This window comes from Ranitomeya variabilis, chromosome 4 (genome assembly GCF_051348905.1).
Source record: "Ranitomeya variabilis isolate aRanVar5 chromosome 4, aRanVar5.hap1, whole genome shotgun sequence".
NCBI lineage: Eukaryota > Metazoa > Chordata > Amphibia > Anura > Dendrobatidae > Ranitomeya > Ranitomeya variabilis.
Window position 1 is genome coordinate 678,545,477 of NC_135235.1, and position 25,231 is coordinate 678,570,707.

At 44.8% G+C, this 25,231-nt stretch overlaps 1 protein-coding gene across 3 annotated transcripts; it reads right to left on the minus strand.

The window, feature by feature from the left end:
- Window positions 1-1,739: 1,739 nt before the first annotated feature.
- On the minus strand, window positions 1,740-25,064 carry LOC143766359 (uncharacterized). 3 transcript variants are annotated; one of them, XM_077253990.1, is made up of 7 exons: window positions 25,005-25,064; window positions 13,107-13,256; window positions 12,860-13,039; window positions 12,653-12,776; window positions 12,472-12,569; window positions 11,820-11,910; window positions 1,740-3,052 (listed from the first exon to the last, which is right to left on the minus strand). In XM_077253990.1, exons 2-7 carry the CDS (start codon window positions 13,176-13,178, stop codon window positions 1,803-1,805), a joined length of 1,815 nt encoding a protein of 604 aa, XP_077110105.1. In that variant the 5' UTR covers window positions 13,179-13,256; window positions 25,005-25,064; the 3' UTR covers window positions 1,740-1,802. The 3 variants fall into 3 exon arrangements, with proteins under 3 accessions (XP_077110105.1, XP_077110104.1, XP_077110103.1); XM_077253989.1 differs by having other exon boundaries at window positions 1,740-3,055; window positions 25,005-25,048; XM_077253988.1 differs by having other exon boundaries at window positions 1,740-3,055; window positions 11,820-11,922; window positions 25,005-25,047.
- Between the last annotated feature and the right edge of the window lie 167 nt (window positions 25,065-25,231).

A 25,231-nucleotide genomic window follows, 5' to 3' on the forward strand; every position in this document is an offset into this window, starting at 1 on the left:
TGCTGTGTGCTTTACAATTCAGTGCTATTCATTGTTTTTTCTTGTCCAGCTTAGACTGTGTTTGGATATTTCAGTCAAGTTGGATTCTCAGGAGATGCAGATATACATTCCATGTCTTTAGTTAGATGGTGGAATTTTTGTATTATCTGCTGTGGATATTTTTAGGGTTTTAATACTGACCGCTTAGTATTCTGTCCTATCCGTTCCTATTTAGCTAGCGTGGCCTCTTTTGCTAAATCCTGATTTCTGCCTGCGCGTGTCTTTCCTCTAATACTCACAGTCAATATTTGTGGGGGGCTGCCTATCCTTTGGGGTTCTGCTGAGGCAAGACAGTATTCCCATTTCCATCTATAGGAGTATTTAGTCCTCCGGCTGTGTCGAGGTGTCTAGGATGTGTTAGGTACACCCCACGGCTACTTCTAGTTGCGGTGTCAGTTTAGGGTTTGCAGTCAGTACAGGTTCCACCTACTCCCGAGAAAGTCTCATGCGGCTCCAAGGTCACCGGATCATAACAGCCTACTAACGGTGTCTGCCGCTCCAAGGTGTTCTCCAGGTTTACTTGCCTGAGCTTCAATCTTCAGACTTTCAGCCTATATTTGAAATATGAAACTGAATTTGGGATACTAGTTGGATTGGGCCTAACGGTGTCTGCCGCTCCCTGGTGTTGTCCTCCACTGAACAAAGCTGAGCTTCAGTCTTCAGGCTCTCATTAAGTAGTTGGTAATATAAAACTGCATTTGGCCTACTACTTTGGTTGGGCCTAGTAACGGTGTCTGCCGCACCTTGGTGTTGTCCTGTGTTATTTTCCTGAGCTTCAATCTTCAGGCTTTCGGCCTATATTTGTAATATTAAACTGCATTGGGCCTACTAGTGTGGTTGGGCCCTTAAAACGGTGTCTGCCGCTCTTGGGTTTTCTCCTGTTTTGTTTTCCTGAGCTTCAATCTTCAGGCTTTCGGCCTACATTTTAAATATTAAACTGCATTTGGCCTACTACTTTGGTTGGGCCTAGTAACGGTGTCTGCCGCACCTTGGTGTTGTCCTGTGTTATTTTCCTGAGCTTCAATCTTCAGGCTTTCGGCCTATATTTTTAATATTAAACTGCATTGGGCCTACTAGTGTGGTTTGGCCCTTAAAAAGTACATATTTAGTACTGATCATTCTCGTACAATGAGTGTTTTCAATTTAACGTGCCCAAACATGAGGAATGACAAGGGGTTGTCCTAGTAGTGGTTAACTCCTTTATGAAGATACAATTTTCAGTTAAAATATTTCCAACATTCTGAACATAAAAAAGGCTTCTCCCTTGTGTGCCTTCCCGGATGTTTATTAAGAGTTGATTTTTGTGTAAAACATTTCCCACATTAAGAACATGAAAAAGGATTCTTCCCTGTGTTCGTCCTTTGGTGACTAAGAAGAGATGATTTCTTCACAAAACATTTTCCACATGCTGAATGGGAAAAAGGCTTCTCTCCCATGTGAGTTCTCTGGTGTTTAACAATATTTAATTAATGGTTAAAATATTTCCCACTTTCTGAACAGGAAAAAGGCTTCAACCCTGCGTGATTTCTCTGGTGCTTAACAATATTTGATTGATGGTTAAAACATTTCCCACATTCTGAACATGAAAAAGGCTTCTCCCCTGTGTGAGTTCTCTGATGTTTAACAAGACTTCATTTATTTACAAAACATTTCCCACGTTCTGAACATGAAAAAGGCTTCTCCCCTGCCTGATTTTTCTGGTGCCTAACAAAATGTGATTTATGCTTAAAACATTTCCCACATTCTGAACATGAAAAAGGCTTCTACCCTGTGTGAGTTTTCTGGTGGCTATAAAGAAGCACTTTCTGGTTAAAACACTTCCCACATTCTGAACAGGAAAAAGGCTTCTCCCCTGTGTGATTTTTTTTGTGTTTAGCAAGATTGCATTTACGGTTAAAACATTTCCCACATTCTGGACAGCAAAAAGGCTTCTCCCCTGTGTGAGTTCTATGGTGATTAACCAAATCCGATTTCTGGTTAAAACATTTCCCACATTCTGAACAGCAAAAAGGCTTCTCCCCTGTGTGAGTTCTTTGGTGCTTAACCAAATCTGATTTCTGGTTAAAACATTTCCCACATTCTGAACATGAGTAAGGCTTATCCCCTGTGTGAATTCTCTGGTGCTTAGCCAAATCTGATTTCTGGATAAAACATTTCCCACATTCTAAACACGAAAAAGACTTCTCCCCTGTGTGATTTTTCTGGTGCCTAACAAAATATGAATTATGCTTAAAACATTTCCCACATTCTGAACATGAAAAAGGCTTCTCCCCCGTGTGGGTTTTCTGGTGGCGATCAAGAAGCACTTTCTGGTTAAAACGTTTCCCACATTCTGAACATGAAAAAGGCTTCTCCCCTGTGTGGGTTCTCTGGTGGCAATAAAGAAGCACTTTCTGGTTAAAACAATGTCCACATTCTGAACAGGAAAAAGGCTTCACCCCTGTGTGATTTCTTTGGTGTATAACAAGATTCCATTTCCGGTTAAAACATTTCCCACATTCTGAACAGCAAAAAGGCTTCTCCCCTGTGTGAGTTCTATGGTGATTAACCAAATCCGATTTCTGGTTAAAACATTTCCCACATTCTGAACATGAAAAAGGCTTCTCCCCTGTGTGAGTTATTTGGTGCTCAACCAATTCTGATTTCTGGTTAAAACATTTCCCACATACTGAACATGAAAATCTATTCTCTGCTGTGTGAATTTTTTCATGTTTAAGAAAAGTCTTTTCAAGAAAACTATTTCCATGTTCTGAATATGAAAATGGTTTCTTTCCTTTAGAATCAATTAGTTTTTTCATTCTTATATTGTGACTTTGATTTTCCTTTGTAGATGGTAATGAACCAGAAGACAGAACCTGCTTCAAATGATAAGATGACAAATCTTTGCTGTGAAGGGATGATGGTATATCTGGAGTAATGACATTCACTTCAATTGTATCCTGTGTGATCTCAAGATCATCCGATTTAAAAATTGAAGATGTCAACGTTCCCTCTGATATCCTGGTACAGTCATCTGCTAAAAATAAAAAACAATTATTTTTTGGATAAAATATCCTCAAATGTTATACTTTTGAACATTTTTACTTAAGCTGTCTGTAAAAATTACAAGTTGTATAAAAATATTGAATTATTCACCAAGACAATGACAGTTCACAGTCTAATTGAAAGCATTCATTGTATGAACCAGTGGATTGTGGTGTTCAACGGTTTGTTCATTCTGCCTCCCAAACATGGAATAAAAAGACACCAAACAATGTTATGTATGTGAAAATTATATTAAAAAAAAAATTCTACTCATCGCACAAAAAACAAGTCCCCACTCAGGTCCCTCATCTGTCATTGGAAAAACTAAGGTTTCCACATTATTAGTGGCTCAAAAGCTCTTGAAAAGCAATGTGGCTTCCATAAACCAATCTAGCAATATCCGCTGTCCTGAAGACATATTTCAACTCGCTCCTGAGCCTTGCAGCGTGGCCAAACCACATTTAAAGGGAACCTGTCACCAGGCTTGGCCGATATAAGATACGGCCACCACCTTTCAGGGCTTATCTACAGCATACTATAATGCTCTAGATAAGCCCCCGATCTGACCTAAAAAATAAGAAAAATAAGTTTTATTATACTCACCTGCGGTGCGGTCCGGTCCGTTAAGTGTCTCAGGTCCTGGTTCAGTGCCTCCCATCTACTTGTGATGACGCCCTCCTGCTTGCTTCATGGCTCCTGGGATCGCACTCCTGTGCAGGTGTACTTACCTGCCCTGTTGAGGGTAGAGCAAAGTCCTGCAGTGCGCAGGTGCTGCGCCTCTCTGACATTTCCCAGCTGCTGCGCAATTCAAAATGACTGAGTGAGCAGACCCACAGTACTATATGGACTAGTTATTTTCAGTTTGTTTCACTTTGTGCTAGAGAAGGCTATCCATGTTTCCTTGTGCTTTAAAGGGTTAATGACTCTAATAAACCTAACCGGACATTTTCTTATGAAACCGTTTCCTGTGCCTTCCTCAAACCAATGCTGAGTGAGTGCAAACCTCTACAATTGCTGCTAGAAGCATGGGCACGAATCCCATGAGGCTGTGCGACTGCTGCATAGATATCACATATCCTGGGTAAAAGCTGCTGCATGAGAGAAATCTGACAGCATAGAGGAATTGATAAATCAACTTGTGCAGGCTAATTTCCAGCAGCCACATCAGCAGCAGCCATGGCAACAGCAGCAGAAGCATCAGATGGAAATCCTAGCAGAGGCGATCCACAGCAGGTGAATCGCCCCAACCCCAAATCCAGGTGATTACTCTCATGCGAGGAAGATGGTAAGAAGGGCATTGCAAAAAATGACCCCGGGTGATGACGTTGAGGCTTTCTTGGAGGTGTTTGAAAAGGTGGCCGAGTGGCATAAATTGCCTCCAGAGCAGTGGGCGGAGGTTCCTGCACCATATTTAACAGGTGAACCGCAGAAGGCGTATTATGACTTGGCATTGCAGGATGCAAAAGAGTATGTCAAGTTAAAGGCTGAGATCTTGGCACGCATAAGAGTGACTGACTGTCAGTGCGCAATGGGTGGATCAGTGGGCCTATTATTGTGACAAACCTCCCTGGTCCCAAATGTTTGACGTCCTACACCTGGTCCAAAAATAGTTGCAACTTGAAGCCTCCTCCCCAGCACAGATGGTGGAGAAGGTTGTCATGGACAGGTTAATACACTCCCTACCAGTGCAATCCTGGGTTGCCAAGGGAGATCCCCATAATGCCAATGACCTAGTAAGCCTGGTGGAGAGGTACCAGGCGGTCGATAGTTCCTTGGGGAAGCAAGGGGTTGGAGCATCCTCATACTGGGGTCCCTAAAGGGGGCGGATACCAAAAGGGGGATATCCAGAGTCCAGGAGGTATCCGAGTCAAAGGCCCCATCCAATACTATAATTTGTTGGAGGTGTCATACCCCAGGTCACATAGCCGCCTGTTGCCCCTTGACCACTGACACAGTGGACTGCAGCATAGGACGGCGCTGCTCATATTTTGCATATCCCGCCTCCAGTGCTGTCCCTCAACCAGGCGAGGGACCGCAGGAATGCCCCATGACAGTAAACGGGGTACAAATGACTGGTCTGTTGGACTCGGGGAGTTTGGTAACCCTAATGAGGGCCCGATTCCCCATCGGCTGATTCCTGAAAGGAGGGTGGGCGTCTGCTGTATCCGTGGTAATGCTAAGGACTACTCTGTGGCCCAAGTTGTCATAAACAAAAACTGTGGAGTCTTATGAGGTCGGCGTGGTCACGGACCTATTGCACCCTATTATAATAGGGAGGAACTTTGCGTTCTTTTGGGACTTGTGGCGGAAAGGGAGGACGTCTGGTTGTTCAAACAACAGCCAGGTTGCTCCCAATGAAACCTCTTTGCAGGCTGTAGCTGACAGGTTTCCGTTTTGTGTGCTTGTTGATGATGAGGCAGCATCCACTGAAGCCAACGTCAATGAGCTGGGTGTGTCCGGGGGAAACTTTGGAACTGCCCAGCTCAGGGACCTAACTCTTAAATGGGCATTTGAAAATGTAACTGTATTAAATGGTGTGCCTCAGGAGCCGCGGGTCGACAATCGGTTCCCTCACATTTTTCTATGATTGGGGATCTGCTTTATAGAGTTGCCATGCCAAGAGGTGAGGTGGTAGAGCAGTTATTGGTACCATGACCCCATAGACGCAGGGTGTTAGACATGGCTCATTCCCATGTGTTGGGTGATCATCTGGGGCCAGATAAGACCCAGAAGCGCATTTTGCAGAGATTCTATTGGCCTGGGTGTTACAGAGAAATTTTGAACTATTGTCGTTCCTGTCCCAAGTGCCATCTGACCTCCCCAGTAGCCCACTTCCGCAGTCGTCTGGTACCATTGCCCATCATTGAGGTGCTGTTTGAGTGAATAGAGATGGACCTGGTGGGGCTTCTGATAAAGAAGACATCAATATACAGCTCTGGCAAAAATTAATAGACCACTGCAAAATGCTCAATTTGTCTGATTTTTCTCTTTATAGGTATATTTTTGAGTAAAATGTAAATTGTTCTTTTATTCTATAAACTACTGACAACATGTCTCCGAAGTTCCAAGCAATAAATTTTGTATTTTTTTCTGACAAAGAAAAATGGTCAAAATTAAAAAACAAAACAGTGCTTTCAGACCTCAAATAATGCAAAGAAAACAAGTTCATAATCATTTAGAAACAACAATACTAATGTTTTAACTCAGGAAGCATTCAGAAATCAATTTTTTGTGGAATAACCATGATTTTAATCACAGCTTTCATGCATCTTGGCATGCTTTCCACCAGACTTTCACACTGCATCTGGTGCAAAAATGTAAGCAGTTATTTGTTTAATGGCTTGTGACTATCCATCATCCTCTTGATTACATTCCAGAGGTTTTCAATGGGGTTCAGGTCTGGAGTTTGGGCAGCCCAAGATAGGGTTTTGATGTGGTGGTCTCTTAATTTTGCCAGAGCTGTATATTGGTGGTCCTAGATTATGCAACTCGGTACCGAGAGGTGGTACCCTTAAGAAATGCCTCTGCCAAGTGTATCTCTAGGGAGCTGGTCCATATCTTCTCCCGAACGGGGCTGCTGAAGGAGTACTAATGGACCAAGGGACCCCATTCATGTCGAAGGTCATGAGGGAGTTGTACAAGACCCTGCAGATTTCCCATCTCAGAACCTCAGTATAGATCCCCAGACAGATGGACTGGTGGATGAGGTTAAACAAAACCTTGAAAGCGATGCTAAAAAAGCAGTGGCGAAGGACGGCTGAGACTGGGACTGTCTGCTTAATTAACTATTGTTCACCATCAGTGAAGTTCCCCAAGCTTCCACCGGCTTCTCCATTTTTGAACTGCTCTATGGATGACACCCTCAAGGACCCCTGGATGTGGCAAAGGAGTCCTGGGAAGTTGAAACCACCCCTATAGAAAGACGGTGATGCCCATTGTGAAGTAGCACCTCCTCAAGGCTCAGGAAGCCCAGTTCAGACTGTGTAGTAGGTCAGCCCGGGTTAGACAGTTCAACTCAGGGGATAAAGTACTTGTGCTGATACCCACGGTGGAGACCAAATTCCTGGCCAAGTGGCAGGATCCCTATGAGGTAGGAGAAAGTTGGTGATGTCAACTATAAAATCCACCAACAAGGGAAGCGGAAGCCCTACCAGTTGTACCACATGAACCTGATTAAATTGTGGAAGGACACAGAGAACCCGTGGAAGTTCCTTGTCTGTTGGCCAAGTCTGATGTCAGTGCGGAGGATGTTAAGGTGGCAGACACCTTGTCTCTCTCACAGAAGCAGCAGTGCCAAGAGTTGCTACAGCGTAACAGAGATTTGTTCTTGGAAATTCCAGGTTGTACGAAGGTCATAAAGCATGAAGTCTTGATGGAGCCTCATATTTGGGTCAACTTGAAGCCTTATCGGATTCATGAAGCCCACTGAGATGTGATCTCAAAGAAGGTGACGCGAATGCTGAGCCTGGGAGTCATCGAGGAATCCAAAAGTGACTGGTCCAGTCAAATATTCTTAGTGCCAAAACTGGATGGGGAATGACGATTTTGCAATTACTATAGGAAGCTGAATGAAGATTCAAAATCTGATGTATACCCAATGACACAGGTTGATGAGATAATTCAGAGGCAAGGGCAGGCTCGGTATATTACCACCCTTGACCTCCCAAAAGGGTATTGTCAAATTCCCATGTCACAAGACGCTAAGAAGAAGACTGCCTTTTCAACGCCAGATGGATGCTTCCTATAAACAAGGATGCTGTTTGGGTTACAAGGCACTACAGCAACATTCCAAAGAGCCATGGACCGGATCCTAGATCCCCACAAGAGGTACGCAGTGGCCTACCTGGACGATATTGTGATTTTCAGCCAGGATTAGGGAAGCCATCTGACCAAGATCCAGGCGATATTTGATTCTCTATGGAAGGCAGGGTTTTTCATAAACCCAAAGAAATGCATCTTGGGAATGAAGGAAGCGCGATAATAGGGCTACGTTGTAGGCAGGGGGGAAATAAAGCCCCAGATAAATCAAGTTGAGGCGATCCAGGGCTGGCCACAACCCCTCTCAAAAAAGCAGGTCAGGGCATTCCTGGGCATTGTGAGCTATTACCACCAGTGTATCCCAAACGTCTCCATGGTAGCCACCTTTCTGACAGACCTCCTTGAAGGGACAAAGTCTGGAACACCTGCCAGAGCCGTGGGGTACTCGGTATACCGGGTCCGGTCATTATTAAAGGGGTGGTCATGGTGGCTGCAACCCGGTCCATGGCCCTGGGCGCCCAAGTAAAAGGGAATGTCTTTAAAGGGGTATGTAAAGTAATAACATTTCGTGACGTGACACCACCTGTGGTACTCGGTCAGGAGTGACCAGCGCTGTTTAAAGGGGTCCTCTGGGGCGATGGTACTGCAGCAAAGATGGTAAAACTTCCCACAGGTGAAGCTGGGTCCCCAGGGCTCCCGGTGTGTATGGCAAGAATGGTGTGGTGCCAGGAATAAATGGAGGACACAGAGTTGCAGTCTCTTTACCTGGTTTACTGAAGGTAGACAGTCTCAGTCTAGGGTAATGGCAACTGGCGTTGGTGTGGTCCGGTCGGCCTGGAGTCAATGATGAATCCCTCTCCCAGGTGAGGTTTGTAAGCCTTCTGTCTCGCGCACTTATGCGAGGTCCTTGCTGCCTGTGACTCCCTTACAGAGTCCTCTCTCATGTCCTGGGACAGTACCCACATGGTGGACAATGCGAGCTTTTTACAGGGTCTCTATAATGACCCGGGCTCTGTGTACTGCTGCACCTTTGGGTGTGGGTGCGGACAGACTACATAAATTCTTCTGCCCTCCAGTTCTGCTGTGGGACGTGAAGAACTACACAGCCTCAGGTTCCCAGTGCCTGGTTCCTGCACTTCAGCTCAGAGGGTGCCCAATCATAGTCCGAACTCTTTTGTTCTCCTTTGCTTCTCCCCTCTGACATTTGCTATCAATGCATCCCATCTGGTTCTCTTCTGTCCTGGAGCTGCAGCACCACACGTGGCTGCACGGCTCCACTCTCTGCTCTCCACTCCTCTCTCCTTCACTGTCTTCTCTTGTCTTCCTGGACCATCTGTCTAACTCCTCCTCCAGGCCAGAATATCTATATATGGGGGAGCTCCCCTGAATCCAGTTTCAGAGCTTCCCCTTCTGGCCTGGATTCAGAATGTGTTGCATGTGCTGTAGATGTGCTATCTGTTAAAGGGAATCCTCCTTGCCTCCAGGCATGACTTCACCCTCCCCAAAAGGAAGGCAACATCACTGTAACAGCCGGTTACCTGGGGTGTTACAAGTCGGCTATGGCTAGTGGTCTCCAGAAACTGAGATGACCTTCCGGGAACTTAAGCTGGCCCTGTGTAAACAGCCGGTGCTGGTAGCATCCGATTTCTCCAAGGAGTTTGTGGCCCAGATGGATGCGTCGGATGACGGGCTGGGCACTGTCTTATCGCAAGAGGTGCACGGGGAAAAGCAACCCATAATGTATCTTAACCGGGAGTTGTCATCCTGCGAGAAAAATTGTTCCATAGTGTAGAAGGAATGTTTAGCCATCAAGTGGGCATTGGACTCTCTAAGGTACTATCTCTTAGGCAGGAGGCTCAGACTAGTGTCAGACCATGCCCCACTGAAGTGGATGATGGAGAAGAAAGGGAACAATGCCTAAGTGACCAGGTGGTTCCTAGCACTTCAGGATTTTAACTTCCATGTGGAGCATAGGCCAGTTAAACTGCATGGCAATGCAGGTTCCACTGTTTGTTGGCAGAAGGTGCCAAGCCCCCCAGCTTTAGGCAGAGGGGGCGGGTATGTAAGATGGCTGCCAGACGAGTCCTTGAGGGGAGATATATGTCATCGTGGCTATTAGCTGCGATGATGTGAGCTCGGAAGCTTGCTCCAGGACATATATAGTGCTGAGAGAGTTATCAGGCCATTCCAGGGCAAGGTTTTACGAGCAGTCATAAGGGATGGGTGGGAATGACTGCTCACATATCCCCATCCCCTGGGGCATGGTTTGGCAGATAAAATGGAGGCAGAGTGTCTCATTCAGTGTTTGTGGCTGGAGGTGTAGAGACCTACAGCATGTGTTGCTAAATACACTGACCTAAGAAGGCAGACCCGCTGTACTATATAGACTAGTTATTTTCAGTTTGTTTCACTTTGTGCTGGGGAAGGCTATCCTTGTTTGCTTGTTCTTAAACAGGTTTATGACGCTAATAAACCTGACTGGACATTTTCTTATGAAACTGTTTCCTGTGCCTACCTCAAACCGCAGTTGAGTGAGTACAAACCTCTACAGTAGTTTATTGCAATCCTGTTTGAAGTTAGTCGGTTTTAAAATAAACTGAAAAGTCAGGGTGAAGGGAAACTCTGTTGTTATTGTACAGAAATTCACACTTGACCCTCACTGGACATTTCATGTTTGTTGATCATAAAAGCGAAGTTTGGCCAGAAAGACTGGACCTGGTCTTGTAGGGATCATATGATCACATTCAGCATCACAGAAGAGAGAGAAGGTAGATTCATCCAATAAGATATCAGGGATCTAGGAAGCGAACAACATCATTACCCTCCACTTTTTCTTACATGTCCATCATAATATTTTTCTTTAAGTAATATTCTGTCTTAGGCTGCCGTCACACTAGCAGTATTTGGTCAGTATTTTACATCAGTATTTGTAAGCCAAAACCAGGAGTGGAACAAATAGAGGAAAAGTATAATAAAAACACGTCACCACTTCAGCATTTATCACCCACTCCTGGTTTTGGCTTACAAATACTGATGTAAAATACTGACCAAATACTGATAGTGTGACGGCAGCCTTATCAGCACATTCTATGTACGCTGTCATTTGGCTTTGTAGTTTACAGATCTGGGCAGGTAACGGTCAGCATCTCCTAATTAAAGTAGGTGGATCTTCCAGGTTGTAAGTTCTATAGAAAAGCACTTTCAATGTCCAATGTCATTTGAACAGAGTTTGGCTGAGGAGAATGTTGTTGTCACAATCCATTTTTGGATTTGTGGCAGCTCTGGTTCCACTCAGTTTAAAACTTTTTTCCATTTGGACTATCGGGGGTTAATGTCAGTTTTTCCCCGCTGGCTATCTGATGTTACTGCAGTGCTGCTGGGTCAGCTGATGCAGGTGGTGATCACTCCCAGCATTCTTTAAAAGGTCACCTGATGCATCAGCTGACTGTTGGTGATAGAGTTTCTTTTTGGAGACCAGACTAGCAGAAGCGGCTATCTGGTGTCAGCCACGTCAGATGATTGGAGTCCAGTAGCTGTGTTGTTTGTGGTGTTTTTGTTACCTTGTCCATTTTGGTGTTGTTACTTTCCCCGTGTGTATTATCTGCAGAGGTGAGTCTAGTACTCCTTGCCGGCCAGTGCACTAGTCAGGGCAGTATTAGGTGACTACTAGGGACAAGGTATCCTGACAGCGGTGGGGAGAAGGACCCGCATATGGTGTTAGGGTAGTGCAGGTACAGGCTCAGGTTTGAGCTCAGGTGGTAACCATCCCCCATTCTCTACAGTAGGGCCTTCCTCTCACCTTTTCCGTTCCGTTGTTTGTGAGTTGTGCCATCCATTGACCACCCATTGCGTTGGATCACACCATGACAGTTGTGGTCTAGAGGAAAACTGGTGATTGCACAATTCTGATAAGGCCAGACTACTCCACCGATAAAGTAGTCCCAGCCAGTGACTGAGAAGAATCTGTTACTTCTCTGCATTTAGTGGTCACTACTCACCTGGATAGTCATATGTAAGAATCTCCTCTTTACACCACTCATCACTCCTAACATATGTCTCTGTAGTATCAATATGGGTCAGATCTTCACCCTGGAACAAATACTGTAAAAGTGAAAGGAAGACGGAGAAGTCACATCTATAGTCAGCTCTAATCCTGCCATCTCCACTGTTCTCATTACACAAGTTCTGGGATGTATTAAGAGAAGCATAGAGTCTACATCACGTCACGTAACTATTCTCGTCTACTCCTTGGTCAGATCTCTTTGGGAATAATGTGTCCAGTTCTGGGCACCACATTTAAAAAAAACATTGAAAAGTGGGAGCAAGTTCAGAGAAGAGCTAGTAGGATGGTCAGCAGACTGCAAAATATGTCCTTGGTTAAAGGATCTGAGAATGATTAGCTTGCAAAAAAGAAGGCTAAGAGAAAACTTAGTAACGGTCTACAGATATCTGAAGGGATGTCACAGTGTAGAGGGATCATCCTTTTTCTAATTTACATATGGAAACCTGAGGAGCAATGGAATATAACTGAAACTATGATTCTAAGTATAAAACATATAATACTGGTGGATAAAACAAGACTGAGCACAAGACCTTCACAGCTGTCTATACATCATAAGGGAGATCTCATGACACCTTCTCTCCATCTACCTGATAATCCTGAGGAACATTGGGATCTTCATGTTTACAATCCAGTGGAAGAAGAGGACGGGGACATCTCTCTGGTGTTGTCCTCTTACTGGATAGATCTGGAGGAAACACATAGAGGGACTGAATTAATTCCTTACATACAGATAATTATAGTCCGTGTGCATTTAGTCCTGTGTATTACCTGATGATGTGAGGGGCTGGGGAACGTCCATCACAACATCCTTGTACACATATTTGTGAGCTTCTAAGTACTCCCACTCCTCCGTGGAGAAATAGACAGTGACATCCTGACACCTTATAGGAACCTGACACACACAATGATACTGTCATCCCCCTGATCCCTTCATAGCATTAAGGTTTAATGTCCCAGCATTCCCAGCAGTGTCACCTCTCCAGTCAACAGCTCAATCATCTTGTAGGTGAGTTCTAGGATCTTCTGGTTATTGATGTCCTCATGTACCGGGGGGTGAGGTGGAGGCCCCGTGATTGGGCTCAGGGGTCTTCCCCATCCCTCAGACACAGGGTCCTGACAGCGTTCACTAGAGGTCTTCTTCACTACTGTGTAATCCTGGTTATGGAGAGACACATTAATAAATCTCACTACAGAGTCCCTACCTCTCATCAAAATCTCTCACCTCTCCAGTAAGCCAGAAGAGGATCTCTAGGGTGAGGTGTAATATCCTCTCCGCCATCTTGTCTCTGTCCATATCAATCCTTGATGGCTAAATCAGAAAAATGTTCTAATATAGAAGATGTTCACTGAGAGGATCAGATATTGTAGAGACCTGAATGAGAAGATGAGCAGATGTAGCATCATAAAAATCCTGTGTAATAATACAATTACTGGAGATAATAAGGGAAACATATGAGGAGATTTATTATTTTACAGTATTTAGTTTTCTTCTTTGCATCTACTAATAAAACCTATATATTTTAGGCCACAGACAACAAGCAATTTCCTCCTCGGAGTCGGCAGCTGAATTAGTTTCTCATGGACTCATCTTCCATAACGCTAATTCTCATCTCATTTACCGACACTGGAATCGGCATTAGCAATACTGCAGGAGATATTCATTACACGCGACATGAGAAATAACTACTTCATAATGACGACGACGACATCTTCATCTTCTACTATGGCTCTTGAAACATATTTGTTCAGAGTCCGTCACTGACTCCATCACCACCGGCCGTCTATATGAATGTTTCCCGCACTGTAATCTTCTATCACGTTAGATCTCATGTCTGATTCACACACAGAAGTTTGAGGCTTTTATAAAAGCTTTTTTGTTTCCACAAACACAGAGGACAGAAATTATCTGATCCCAAAGTCTCCATGTGCAGTGATTTATGGGGTTTATTTCTGACCTTAGGCTTTCCTATATTACAAGAAAACAGGTCACAGGTTTCAAGTAATATTGGAAAAAAGGATCTCCCTGCTGCTGAAAAGTGTTAAATAGTGCAATGCCTTGGACAAGGTACGAAAACATTAGATATTTAATGAAAACTTAAGAGTGATCATCATACTGTGAAGAGATTTGTGACTGAAACAGAGCACAGACAGAGTTCATGTAGATAAAGGCATAATGAGGAAGGTTTCTGCCAGACAAATTCAATGGATTAAGAGAGCAGCTGCCAAAATACCATTACAAAGAAGCAAACAGTTATTTGACGCTGCTGATGCCTCTGGAGTCCCTCGAACCTCAAGGTGTAGGATCCTTTAAAGGCTTGCTGTGGTGCATAAACCTACTATTCGGCCACCCCTAAACAGTGTTCACAGGCAGAAACGGTTGCAGTGGGCCCAGACATACATGAAGACTAATTTTCAAACAGTCTTGTTTACTGATGAGTGTCGAGCAACCCCGGATGGTCCAGATGGATGGAGAAGTGGATGGTTGCTGGATGGCCACTATGTCCCAACAAGGCTGCGACGTCAGCAAGGAGCTGGAGGAATCATGTTTTGGGCCGGAATCATGGGAAAACAGCTGGTAGGGTCGTTTAAGGTTCCTGAAGGTGTGAAAATGACCTCTGCAAAGTATATAGCGTTTGTGACTGACAACTTTTTTCCATGGTATAAAAAGCAGAAACTTGCCTTCAGGAGCAAAATCATCTTCATGCATGACAATGCACCATCTCATGCTACAAAGAATACCTCTGAGTCATTGGCTGCTATGGGCATGAAAGGAGATAAACTCATGGTGTGCCCACCATCTTCCCCTGACCTCAACCCTATAGAGAACCTGCGGAGTATCATCAAGCAAAAGATCTATGAGGGTGGGAGGCAGTTCACATCAAAACAGCAGCTCTGGGAGGCTATTCTGACTTCACGCAAAGAAATACAAGCAGAAACTCTCCAAAAACTCACAAGTTCAATGGATGCAAGAATTGTGAAGGTGATATCAAAGAAGAGTTCCTATGTTAACATGGAACTTGGCTTGTTAGGATGTTTTGGAGTTAAATAGCTTTTTTGTTCAGTGAATGTGACCTCCTAATGCTGCAAATTCCACAAATGAGCATTTTCAGTTATTTAAAACATATCAAATGTTTAGAAATTCTACTGTGCCTAATAGTTTGGAACAGTGCATTTTGAGTTTTTATTCATTTTGGAGATTATACTGTTATCATTGGGAGTTTTTTTCAATAAAATTTGACATATACTCTAATGGGTGATGACTTTTATTAGACTGACTGTCATTGGACTGACCATTTTGGAAAATCCAAGAAAAATATAATTTGCATAATAATTTACAGCACGGTGTACATATTGGGCGGAATCATATTTCCAGACTCTGCAGACCGCATGCTGCTGTTGTACGTGGCAGGCTCGGACCAGATGGTATGGAAATGAATGAAGGAGATCAATGTTCAAAAATAAACTTTCCTTTACTTAACAAAACTTGATGAGAAGTACCGTATATACTCGAGTATAAGCCGACCCGAGTATAAGCCGATCCCCCTAATTTTGCCACAAAAAACTGGGAAAACTTATTGACTCGAGTATAAGCCTAGGGTGGGAAATGCAGCAGCTACTGGTAAATTTCAAAAGTAAAAATAGATACCAATAAAAGTAAAATTAATTGAGACATCAGTAGGTTAAGTGTTTTTGAATATCCATATTGAATCAGGAGCCCCATATAATGCTCCATACAGTTCATGATGGCCCCATAAGATGCTTCATATTAAAATATACCCCATATAATGCTGCACAAAGGTTAATAATGGCCCCATAACATGCTCCTCATATATGCCCCATAAGATGCTCCTCATATATGCCCCGTAAGATGCTCCTCATATATGCTCCATAACATGCTCCTCATATATGCCCCATAACATGCTCCTCATATATGCCCCATAACATGCTCCTCATATATGCCCCATAACAAGCTCCTCATATATGCCCCATAACATGCTCCTCATATATGCCCCATAAGATGCTCCTCATATATGGCCCATAAGATGCTCCACACATTTGCCCCATTTGCTGTGCTGCGATTAAAATAAAAAAAAATCACATACTCACCTCTCTTCGCTCAGGCCCCCCGGCACTTGCGATAGTCACCTTCCACGTTCCATCACTGCGCGCTGCTCTGTCTTCCATCCTCCGCACTGACTGTTCAGGCAGAGGGCGGCGCGCACACTAATCGCGTCATCGCGCCCTCTGACCTGAACAGTCACAGCCAGAGGATGGAAGACAGAACAGCGCGCAGCGGTGGAACGGGGGACAGGTGACTATTGCGCAATGCTCACCTCCCCCGATATACTCACCTGCTCCCGGCGCGGTCCCTGGCAGCGTCTCACTGTCAGATGGTCTCCGGGAGCATCTTCCTGTGTCCAGCGGTCTCGTACCGCTCATTACAGTCATGAATATGCGTGCATATTCATGACTGTAATGAGCGGTACCACGTGACCGCTGAACACAGGAAGAGCTGCCCGGAGACCATGGGACATGCAGGGACCGTGCCAGGAGCAGGTGAGTATGTCACCGCGCCGCTCCCCCCCCACCCGCCGACACTGACTCGAATATAAGCCGAGAGGGTCACTTTCAGCCCAAAAAAGTGGGCTGAAAATCTCGGCTTATACTCGAGTATATACGGTATATACAGCTCTTTCAAAAAATAAGAAACCACTGCAAAATGTTGTTTGTCTGATTTTTCTCTTTATAGGTATATTTTTGAGTGAAATGTAAATTGTTCTTTTATTCTATAAACATTTGACAACATGTCTCCGAATTTCCGAGCAATAATTTTTGTATTTTCTAACAAAGAAAAATGGTCAAAATTAAAATAAAACAGTGCTTTCAGACCTCAAATAATACAAACAAAACAAGTTCATAATCATTTAGAAACAACAATACTAATGTTTTAACTAAGGAAGAGTTCAGAAATCAATATTTTGTAGAATAACCATGATTTTATTTTATTTTTTTTAAATCTGCAGGGCTTTCTATTTAATGGTGCATGAGCTAGGTACACAGAAACATGTATTCATTTCATGTTCTACAGCAAAGTGAGGTTTTGTTCATAAATGTGGTAACACAATAAAGGTCATGTTCACCCAGACCACATTTGTCTCTATGAGCAGGACATAACTGCAGCCTTTACTGCAGAAAACAGGTTCTTCTGATTTATTGCTACTGCTCTTATGCTCTTGAGAAAGCGAGGCTGACAGCGGCGAAACGCGCATCAGGGTGCGTGCAGTAGGAATTTTTAATCACAGCTTTCATGCGTCTTGGCATGCTTTCCACCAGTCTTTCACACTGCTTCTGGTGCAAAACTTTAAACAGTTCTTCTTTGTTTGATGGCTTGTGACTATCCATCATCCTCTTGATTACATTCCAGGGGTTTTCAATGGGGTTCAGGTCTAGAGATTAGGCTGCCCATGACAGGGTTTTGATGTGGTGGTCTCTTAATTTTTGCCAGAGCTGTACATCAGAAAGCAGGCACAACACTTTATGAATGCTTCTTCTGCATTATGCAGAGTCAGGAACTTTCTGGTTACATGTGGCGGTACATAACTTTTGTTACAAGCCACAATAGCGAATGAGTGGGCTACCGCTATGGATGATATACTCCTGCCTATCTAACTATTGTGTGGTAAATATCTCATAGATCTTGGGTTCATTAGTATCTGTACCAAGAATGGGGCTAAGTGAGTATTTATTAATTAGCTGCGAGGTGGTCGGTGGAGTGGATGGTACCATATTGTGGATGTAAAGGGCAGTATTGTGGGAACATTAGAAAGTGGGGGGGAAAGCAGTACTGTGGGAACATTATCCTGTGTGTATAGGAAGCCGCTATTGTGAGAACATTATACTATGTAGGGGGATGGTGGTACTGCTGGAACATTATGCTGTGTGTGGGGAGATGGCAGTACTGTGTGGAGGGAATTGTGCCACTCTGAGAAGATTACACCGTGTGTGAAGGGAATGGTGATAATCTGAGAACATTATTCTGTGGGTGGGGGTATGGCGATACTGGAGTGGAATCTTTTGTATGAGAGATGCTAGTACTGTGGAAACATCTTACTGTGTGAGGGGCATCATATATACTGCATAAGGTGTGTAAAAAGGTGTGTCATAAGAAGAAAGAATGCCCACGGCTGTGCGGCATTCGTACAAAAAGATTTGTCATCTGCCATCCAGATGGGACCCTGCAGAATTAATGGGAAGAGGGAGAGTTTCAGGAAGAGTCTAAATGGTACACCAAGGCAGATGACCTTGATGACACAGTTTCCTGTTATTATAAAAGCCATAGCTACAAAGCAAGAACAGTTTTGATGCCAAGCAAAGGAATGGGGTGCTGTTGTGAGTTTGGTTTTTTGGCTCCCCCGGTGGTCACTGGTGGTACTGGACTTGTGTGCTTCACTTTCTCTGTTCACCTGTTTCCATCAGGATATGGGTGTATCCTATTTAGCCTTGCTGCTCAGTTATTCTAGTGCCGGCCATCAATGTAACCAGAGCCTTTCTGTTGCATGTTCCTGCTTCTAGACTACTATCAGCTAAGTTGGACTCTTAGTCCTAAGTTTGTTTTGCATTTTTGTTCCAGTTCACAGTTATGTTATTTTTCTGTAGCTGGAAGCTCTTGTGGGCCGAAATTGCCACTCCGGTGTCATGAGTTGACACATGAGTCTTAAAGTAATTTCGGGATGGTACTTTAATAGGGTTTTCAGCTGACCGTGAAGTTCCCTATTGTATCTTCTTGCTATCTAGTAAGCGGACCTCGCTTTGCTGAACCTACCTTCATACTGCGTATGTCTTTTCCTCTGAACTCACCGTCAATATATGTGGGGGGCTTCTGTCTCCTTTTTTGGGGAATTTCCCTAGAGGTAAGCCAGGTCTGTCTTTTCCTCTATTAGGGTTAGTTAGTCCTCCGGCTGGCGCTAGGCGTCTAGGGATAAAACGTAGGTACGCCACCCGGCCACTGTTAGTTGTGTGGTAGGTTTAGCTCACGGTCAGCTCGAGATTCCATCACCCAAGAGCTGTTCTGTTATTTATGTTCTCTGACGTTCCCTTGCCATTGGGAACCATGACAGTATGGCCGGCCCAGTGTTAAAACCGTTGGCAGAAGAAAGGAGAGAAAAAGAAGTCTGCAGATTTTTTTTTTTTTTCCTCTGAGCTTGCTCTATAGTTGACTTAGTTGCATTTCTGCTCTAATTGCAGCCTTTGTCTCTCTCTCTCCTTCTAATCCTTGAATGGCTCTGATCTCACCTGATTAAAATGGATCCTCAGAGTTTGGCTACAGGTTTGAATAATCTTGCTACGAAGGTTCAAAATTTACAGGATTTTGTTATTCATGCTCCTATATCTGAACCTAGAATTCCTATACCAGAATTTTTCTCCGGGGATAGATCTCGTTTCCTGAATTTCAAAAATAATTGTAAATTATTTCTTTCCCTGAGATCTCGCTCCGCTGGAGATCCCGCACAGCAGGTTAGGATAGTAATTTCCTTGCTGCGGGGTGACCCTCAAGACTGGGCATTTGCATTGGCACCCGGGGATCCTGCGTTGCTTAATGTGGATGCGTTTTTTCTGGCTTTGGGGTTGCTTTATGAGGAACCTAACTTAGAGATTCAGGCTGAAAAAGCCTTGATGGCCCTATCTCAAGGGCAAGATGAAGCTGAAATATACTGCCAAAAATTTCGTAAATGGTCTGTGCTTACTCAGTGGAATGAGTGCGCCCTGGCGGCGAATTTCAGAGAGGGTCTCTCTGATGCCATTAAAGATGTTATGGTGGGGTTCCCTGCACCTACAGGTCTGAATGAGTCCATGACAATGGCTATTCAGATTGATCGGCGTTTGCGGGAGCGCAAACCTGTGCACCATTTGGCGGTGTCTTCTGAGAAGGCTCCAGAAAATATGCAATGTGATAGAATTCTGTCCAGAAGCGAACGGCAGAATTTTAGGCGAAAAAATGGGTTGTGCTTCTATTGTGGTGATTCAACTCATGTTATATCAGCATGCTCTAAACGTACAAAAAAGGTTGATAAGTCTATTTCAATTGGCACTTTACAGTCTAAGTTTATTCTGTCTGTGACCTTGATTTGTTCATTATCGTCAATTACCGCGGATGCCTATGTCGACTCTGGCGCCTCTTTGAGTCTAATGGATTGGTCCTTTGCCAGGCGCTGTGGGTTTGATCTAGAGCCTCTGGAAGTTCCTATACCTCTGAAGGGTATTGACTCTACACCATTGGCTAGTAATAAACCACAATACTGGACACAAGTGACTATGCGTATGAATCCAGACCATCAGGAGATGATTCGCTTCCTTGTGTTGTACAATCTACATGACGTTTTGGTGCTCGGATTACCATGGTTACAATCTCATAACCCAGTCCTTGACTGGAAAGCAATGTCTGTGTTAAGCTGGGGATGTCAGGGGGCTCATGGGGACGTACCTTTGGTTTCCATTTCGTCATCTATTCCCTCTGAGATTCCGGAATTTTTATCTGATTATCGTGATGTTTTTGAGGAGCCTAAGCTTGGTTCACTACCTCCTCACAGAGATTGCGATTGTACCATAGATCTGATTCCGGGCAGTAAATTTCCAAAGGGTCGTTTATTTAATCTATCTGTACCTGAACATGCTGCTATGCGAGAATATATTAAGGAGTCCCTGGAAAAGGGACATATTCGTCCTTCTTCATCTCCCTTAGGAGCCGGTTTTTTCTTTGTATCTAAAAAAGATGGCTCTTTGAGGCCGTGTATTGATTATCGACTCTTGAATAAAATTACAGTCAAATATCAGTATCCTCTGCCACTGCTGACTGATTTGTTTGCTCGAATAAAAGGGGCTAAGCGGTTCTCTAAGATTGATCTCCGTGGGGCGTATAATTTGGTGCGAATTAAGCAGGGGGATGAGTGGAAAACCGCATTTAATACGCCCGAGGGCCATTTTGAGTATTTAGTAATGCCTTTTGGTCTTTCGAATGCCCCTTCAGTCTTTCAGTCCTTTATGCATGACATTTTCCGTGAATATTTGGATAAATTTATGATCGTGTATCTGGATGATATTTTGATTTTTTCGGATGACTGGGATTCTCATGTCCAACAGGTCAGGAGGGTTTTTCAGGTTTTGCGGGCTAATTCCTTGTGTGTGAAGGGTTCTAAGTGTATTTTTGGGGTTCAAAAGATTTCTTTTTTGGGGTACATTTTTTCCCCCTCTTCCATTGAGATGGATCCTGTCAAGGTTCGGGCTATTTGTGATTGGACGCAACCTTCTTCTCTTAAGAGCCTTCAGAAATTTTTGGGCTTTGCTAATTTTTATCGTCGATTTATAACTGGTTTTTCTGATGTTGCTAAACCTTTGACTGATTTGACCAAAAAGGGTGCTGATGTTGCTGATTGGTCCCCTGCTGCTGTGGAGGCCTTTCGGGAGCTTAAGCGCCGCTTTTCTTCCGCCCCTGTGTTGCGTCAGCCTGATGTTACTCTTCCTTTTCAGGTTGAGGTCGATGCTTCCGAGATCGGAGCTGGGGCGGTCTTGTCGCAGAAAAGTTCCGATTGCTCCGTGATGAGACCTTGTGCGTTCTTTTCTCGAAAATTTTCGCCCGCCGAGCGAAATTATGATATTGGTAATCGGGAGCTTTTGGCTATGAAGTGGGCTTTTGAGGAGTGGCGTCATTGGCTTGAGGGGGCTAGACATCAGGTGGTGGTATTGACCGATCACAAGAATTTGATTTATCTTGAGTCTGCCAGGCGCCTGAATCCTAGACAGGCGCGCTGGTCGTTGTTTTTCTCTCGGTTTAATTTTGTGGTCTCATACTTACCAGGTTCTAAAAATGTGAAGGCGGATGCCCTTTCTAGGAGTTTTGAGCCTGATTCCCCTGGTGATTCTGAACCTACAGGTATCCTTAAGGATGGGGTGATATTATCTGCTGTTTCCCCAGACCTGCGACGGGCTTTGCAGGAGTTTCAGGCGGATAGACCTGATCGTTGCCCGCCTGGTAGACTGTTTGTTCCTGATGATTGGACCAGTAGAGTCATCTCGGAGGTTCATTCTTCTGTGTTGGCAGGTCATCCCGGGATCTTTGGTACCAGGGATTTGGTGGCTAGGTCCTTCTGGTGGCCTTCCCTGTCTCGAGATGTACGAGTTTTTGTGCAGTCTTGTGATGTTTGTGCTCGGGCCAAACCTTGTTGTTCTTGGGCTAGCGGATTGTTGTTATCTTTGCCTATTCCGAAGAGGCCTTGGACTCACATCTCTATGGATTTTATTTCTGATCTCCCTGTTTCTCAGAAAATGTCTGTCATCTGGGTGGTGTGTGACCGTTTTTCAAAGATGGTTCATTTGGTGCCCTTGCCTAAGTTGCCTTCCTCATCCGAGTTGGTTCCTCTGTTTTTTCAAAATGTGGTTCGCTTGCATGGTATTCCGGAGAATATCGTTTCTGACAGGGGGACCCAGTTCGTGTCTAGATTTTGGCGGGCGTTCTGTGCTAGGATGGGCATTGATTTGTCTTTTTCGTCTGCGTTCCATCCTCAGACTAATGGCCAGACTGAGCGAACTAATCAGACCTTGGAGACTTATTTGAGGTGTTTTGTGTCTGCGGATCAGGATGACTGGGTTGCCTTTTTGCCGTTGGCGGAGTTTGCCCTCAATAATCGGGCTAGTTCTGCCACTTTGGTTTCTCCTTTCTTTTGCAATTCGGGGTTTCATCCTCGTTTTTCTTCCGGTCAGGTGGAGTCTTCGGATTGTCCTGGAGTGGATACTGTGGTGGATAGGTTGCATCGGATTTGGGGACAGGTGGTGGACAATTTGGAGTTGTCCCAGGAGAAGACTCGGCATTTTGCTAACCGCCGTCGTCGTGTTGGTCCTCGTCTTCGTGTTGGGGACTTGGTGTGGTTGTCTTCTCGTTTTGTCCCTATGAGGGTTTCTTCTCCTAAGTTTAAGCCTCGGTTCATCGGCCCGTATAAGATTTTGGAGATTCTTAACCCCGTGTCCTTTCGATTGGACCTCCCAGCATCTTTTTCTATCCATAATGTCTTCCATCGGTCATTATTGCGCAGGTATGAGGTACCGGTTGTGCCTTCCGTTGAGCCTCCCGCTCCGGTGTTGGTTGAGGGTGAATTGGAGTACGTTGTGGAGAAGATCTTGGACTCCCGTGTTTCCAGACGGAAACTTCAGTATCTGGTCAAGTGGAAGGGCTACGGTCAAGAGGATAATTCTTGGGTGATAGCCTCTGATGTTCATGCCTCTGATTTGGTCCGTGCCTTTCATAGGGCTCGTCCTGATCGCCCTGGTGGTTCTTGTGAGGGTTCGGTGCCCCCTCCTTGAGGGGGGGTACTGTTGTGAGTTTGGTTTTTTGGCTCCCCCGGTGGTCACTGGTGGTACTGGACTTGTGTGCTTCACTTTCTCTGTTCACCTGTTTCCATCAGGATATGGGTGTATCCTATTTAGCCTTGCTGCTCAGTTATTCTAGTGCCGGCCATCAATGTAACCAGAGCCTTTCTGTTGCATGTTCCTGCTTCTAGACTACTATCAGCTAAGTTGGACTCTTAGTCCTAAGTTTGTTTTGCATTTTTGTTCCAGTTCACAGTTATGTTATTTTTCTGTAGCTGGAAGCTCTTGTGGGCCGAAATTGCCACTCCGGTGTCATGAGTTGACACATGAGTCTTAAAGTAATTTCGGGATGGTACTTTAATAGGGTTTTCAGCTGACCGTGAAGTTCCCTATTGTATCTTCTTGCTATCTAGTAAGCGGACCTCGCTTTGCTGAACCTACCTTCATACTGCGTATGTCTTTTCCTCTGAACTCACCGTCAATATATGTGGGGGGCTTCTGTCTCCTTTTTTGGGGAATTTCCCTAGAGGTAAGCCAGGTCTGTCTTTTCCTCTATTAGGGTTAGTTAGTCCTCCGGCTGGCGCTAGGCGTCTAGGGATAAAACGTAGGTACGCCACCCGGCCACTGTTAGTTGTGTGGTAGGTTTAGCTCACAGTCAGCTCGAGATTCCATCACCCAAGAGCTGTTCTGTTATTTATGTTCTCTGACGTTCCCTTGCCATTGGGAACCATGACAGGGTGCCAAGGAAGAATCTGAGGTACCAGGCCATAGGTAAGTGCCCGAGTCAGCTGATTGTGGCAGCAGAACCCAGGCGGCACCAGACAAGTCACAGAGTCTAGACCACAACAGCCAAGGCCCGAGAACCAGACTTGCGCTGGTCAATACCCGGAGTCCAGACTACGCCTGTCAAGGCCCGAGAACCTGACCTGCGCTGGTCAAGACTCATAGTCCAGACTATGCCAGGCAAGAGCAGAGTCCCAGATCTTATTACTTCTGGTACAAGAGACATCCGCCTTTGGTCAAGCACCTAAGATCTGAGGAGATTCCACTCAGTAGTATACGCCTGCAGTGAAGAGCAGGAGACGCGTCACGCGAGTGAGCCAGGCCACTGCTTCCAGCACTGACGCCAGTACAGGTGTTGGTCCAGGGTAGTACAACAGACAAGGTGAAAGCCGGTTGAAGTAAAGGCGGCCCAGCGAGCCTTGGTAGACTTTGTAAAGAGGACTTATGGCCTAAAGGGTAAAGACGGAGACCGCGCTATGGCCTGTTTTCGTAGAAGAGAGTGTTGTCGACTATATGTGTCAGTAAAATCACTGTTGTCAGTAGCTAAAGTAACATGGTTAGAGGCTGCTATTACAGTGAGAGTGAGCCGGAGAATTCATTGTATATCTGATATTGTATATTTCTGTTATCACCCTGTTTTGCATTATTCACGGTTGCCATAGAGATTAAAATTCCCCGCCATTATCAGGGAAGTAAATAATTATATTGGTTACTTCCGACTTGTGTTTGTGTGTTGTATCCGGTCACCTGCTAATAGGGGCATTATACTGTGTGGGGGCAAAGAAAGGGGCCCTGTACTAAGAGAACAATGCGTTACCTCACTTCCTGTCTCCCATAGTTGGGTCGTATGTATCTATTACAGGAAGCAGAACGGAAATGTTATGATTCTATAAAGTGGCAACAAAACCCCCCAAAGAGTCTCAGTGTTGAAGGGGTTAATGTCCCCTGCGCTCAGTAATGGGGAATCTCCAGCACCTACCTCCACCTGCAGAGCCGCACTCCACATATATGGCTGCTCTGTGCGCACAGGACCTGTGATGAGGTCACAGGAGGGGAGGAGTCAGAGGTCACATGATCAGGGGCCTCAGGGAATGATATCCGCAGTGCAGACCCTACATGGAAACTTCTCCTCAGTCAGTGACATTCCCGCCATTATTCCCCCTCACTACTGGCACAATTACCCCGCGCCGCCTTTTCTACACAGTG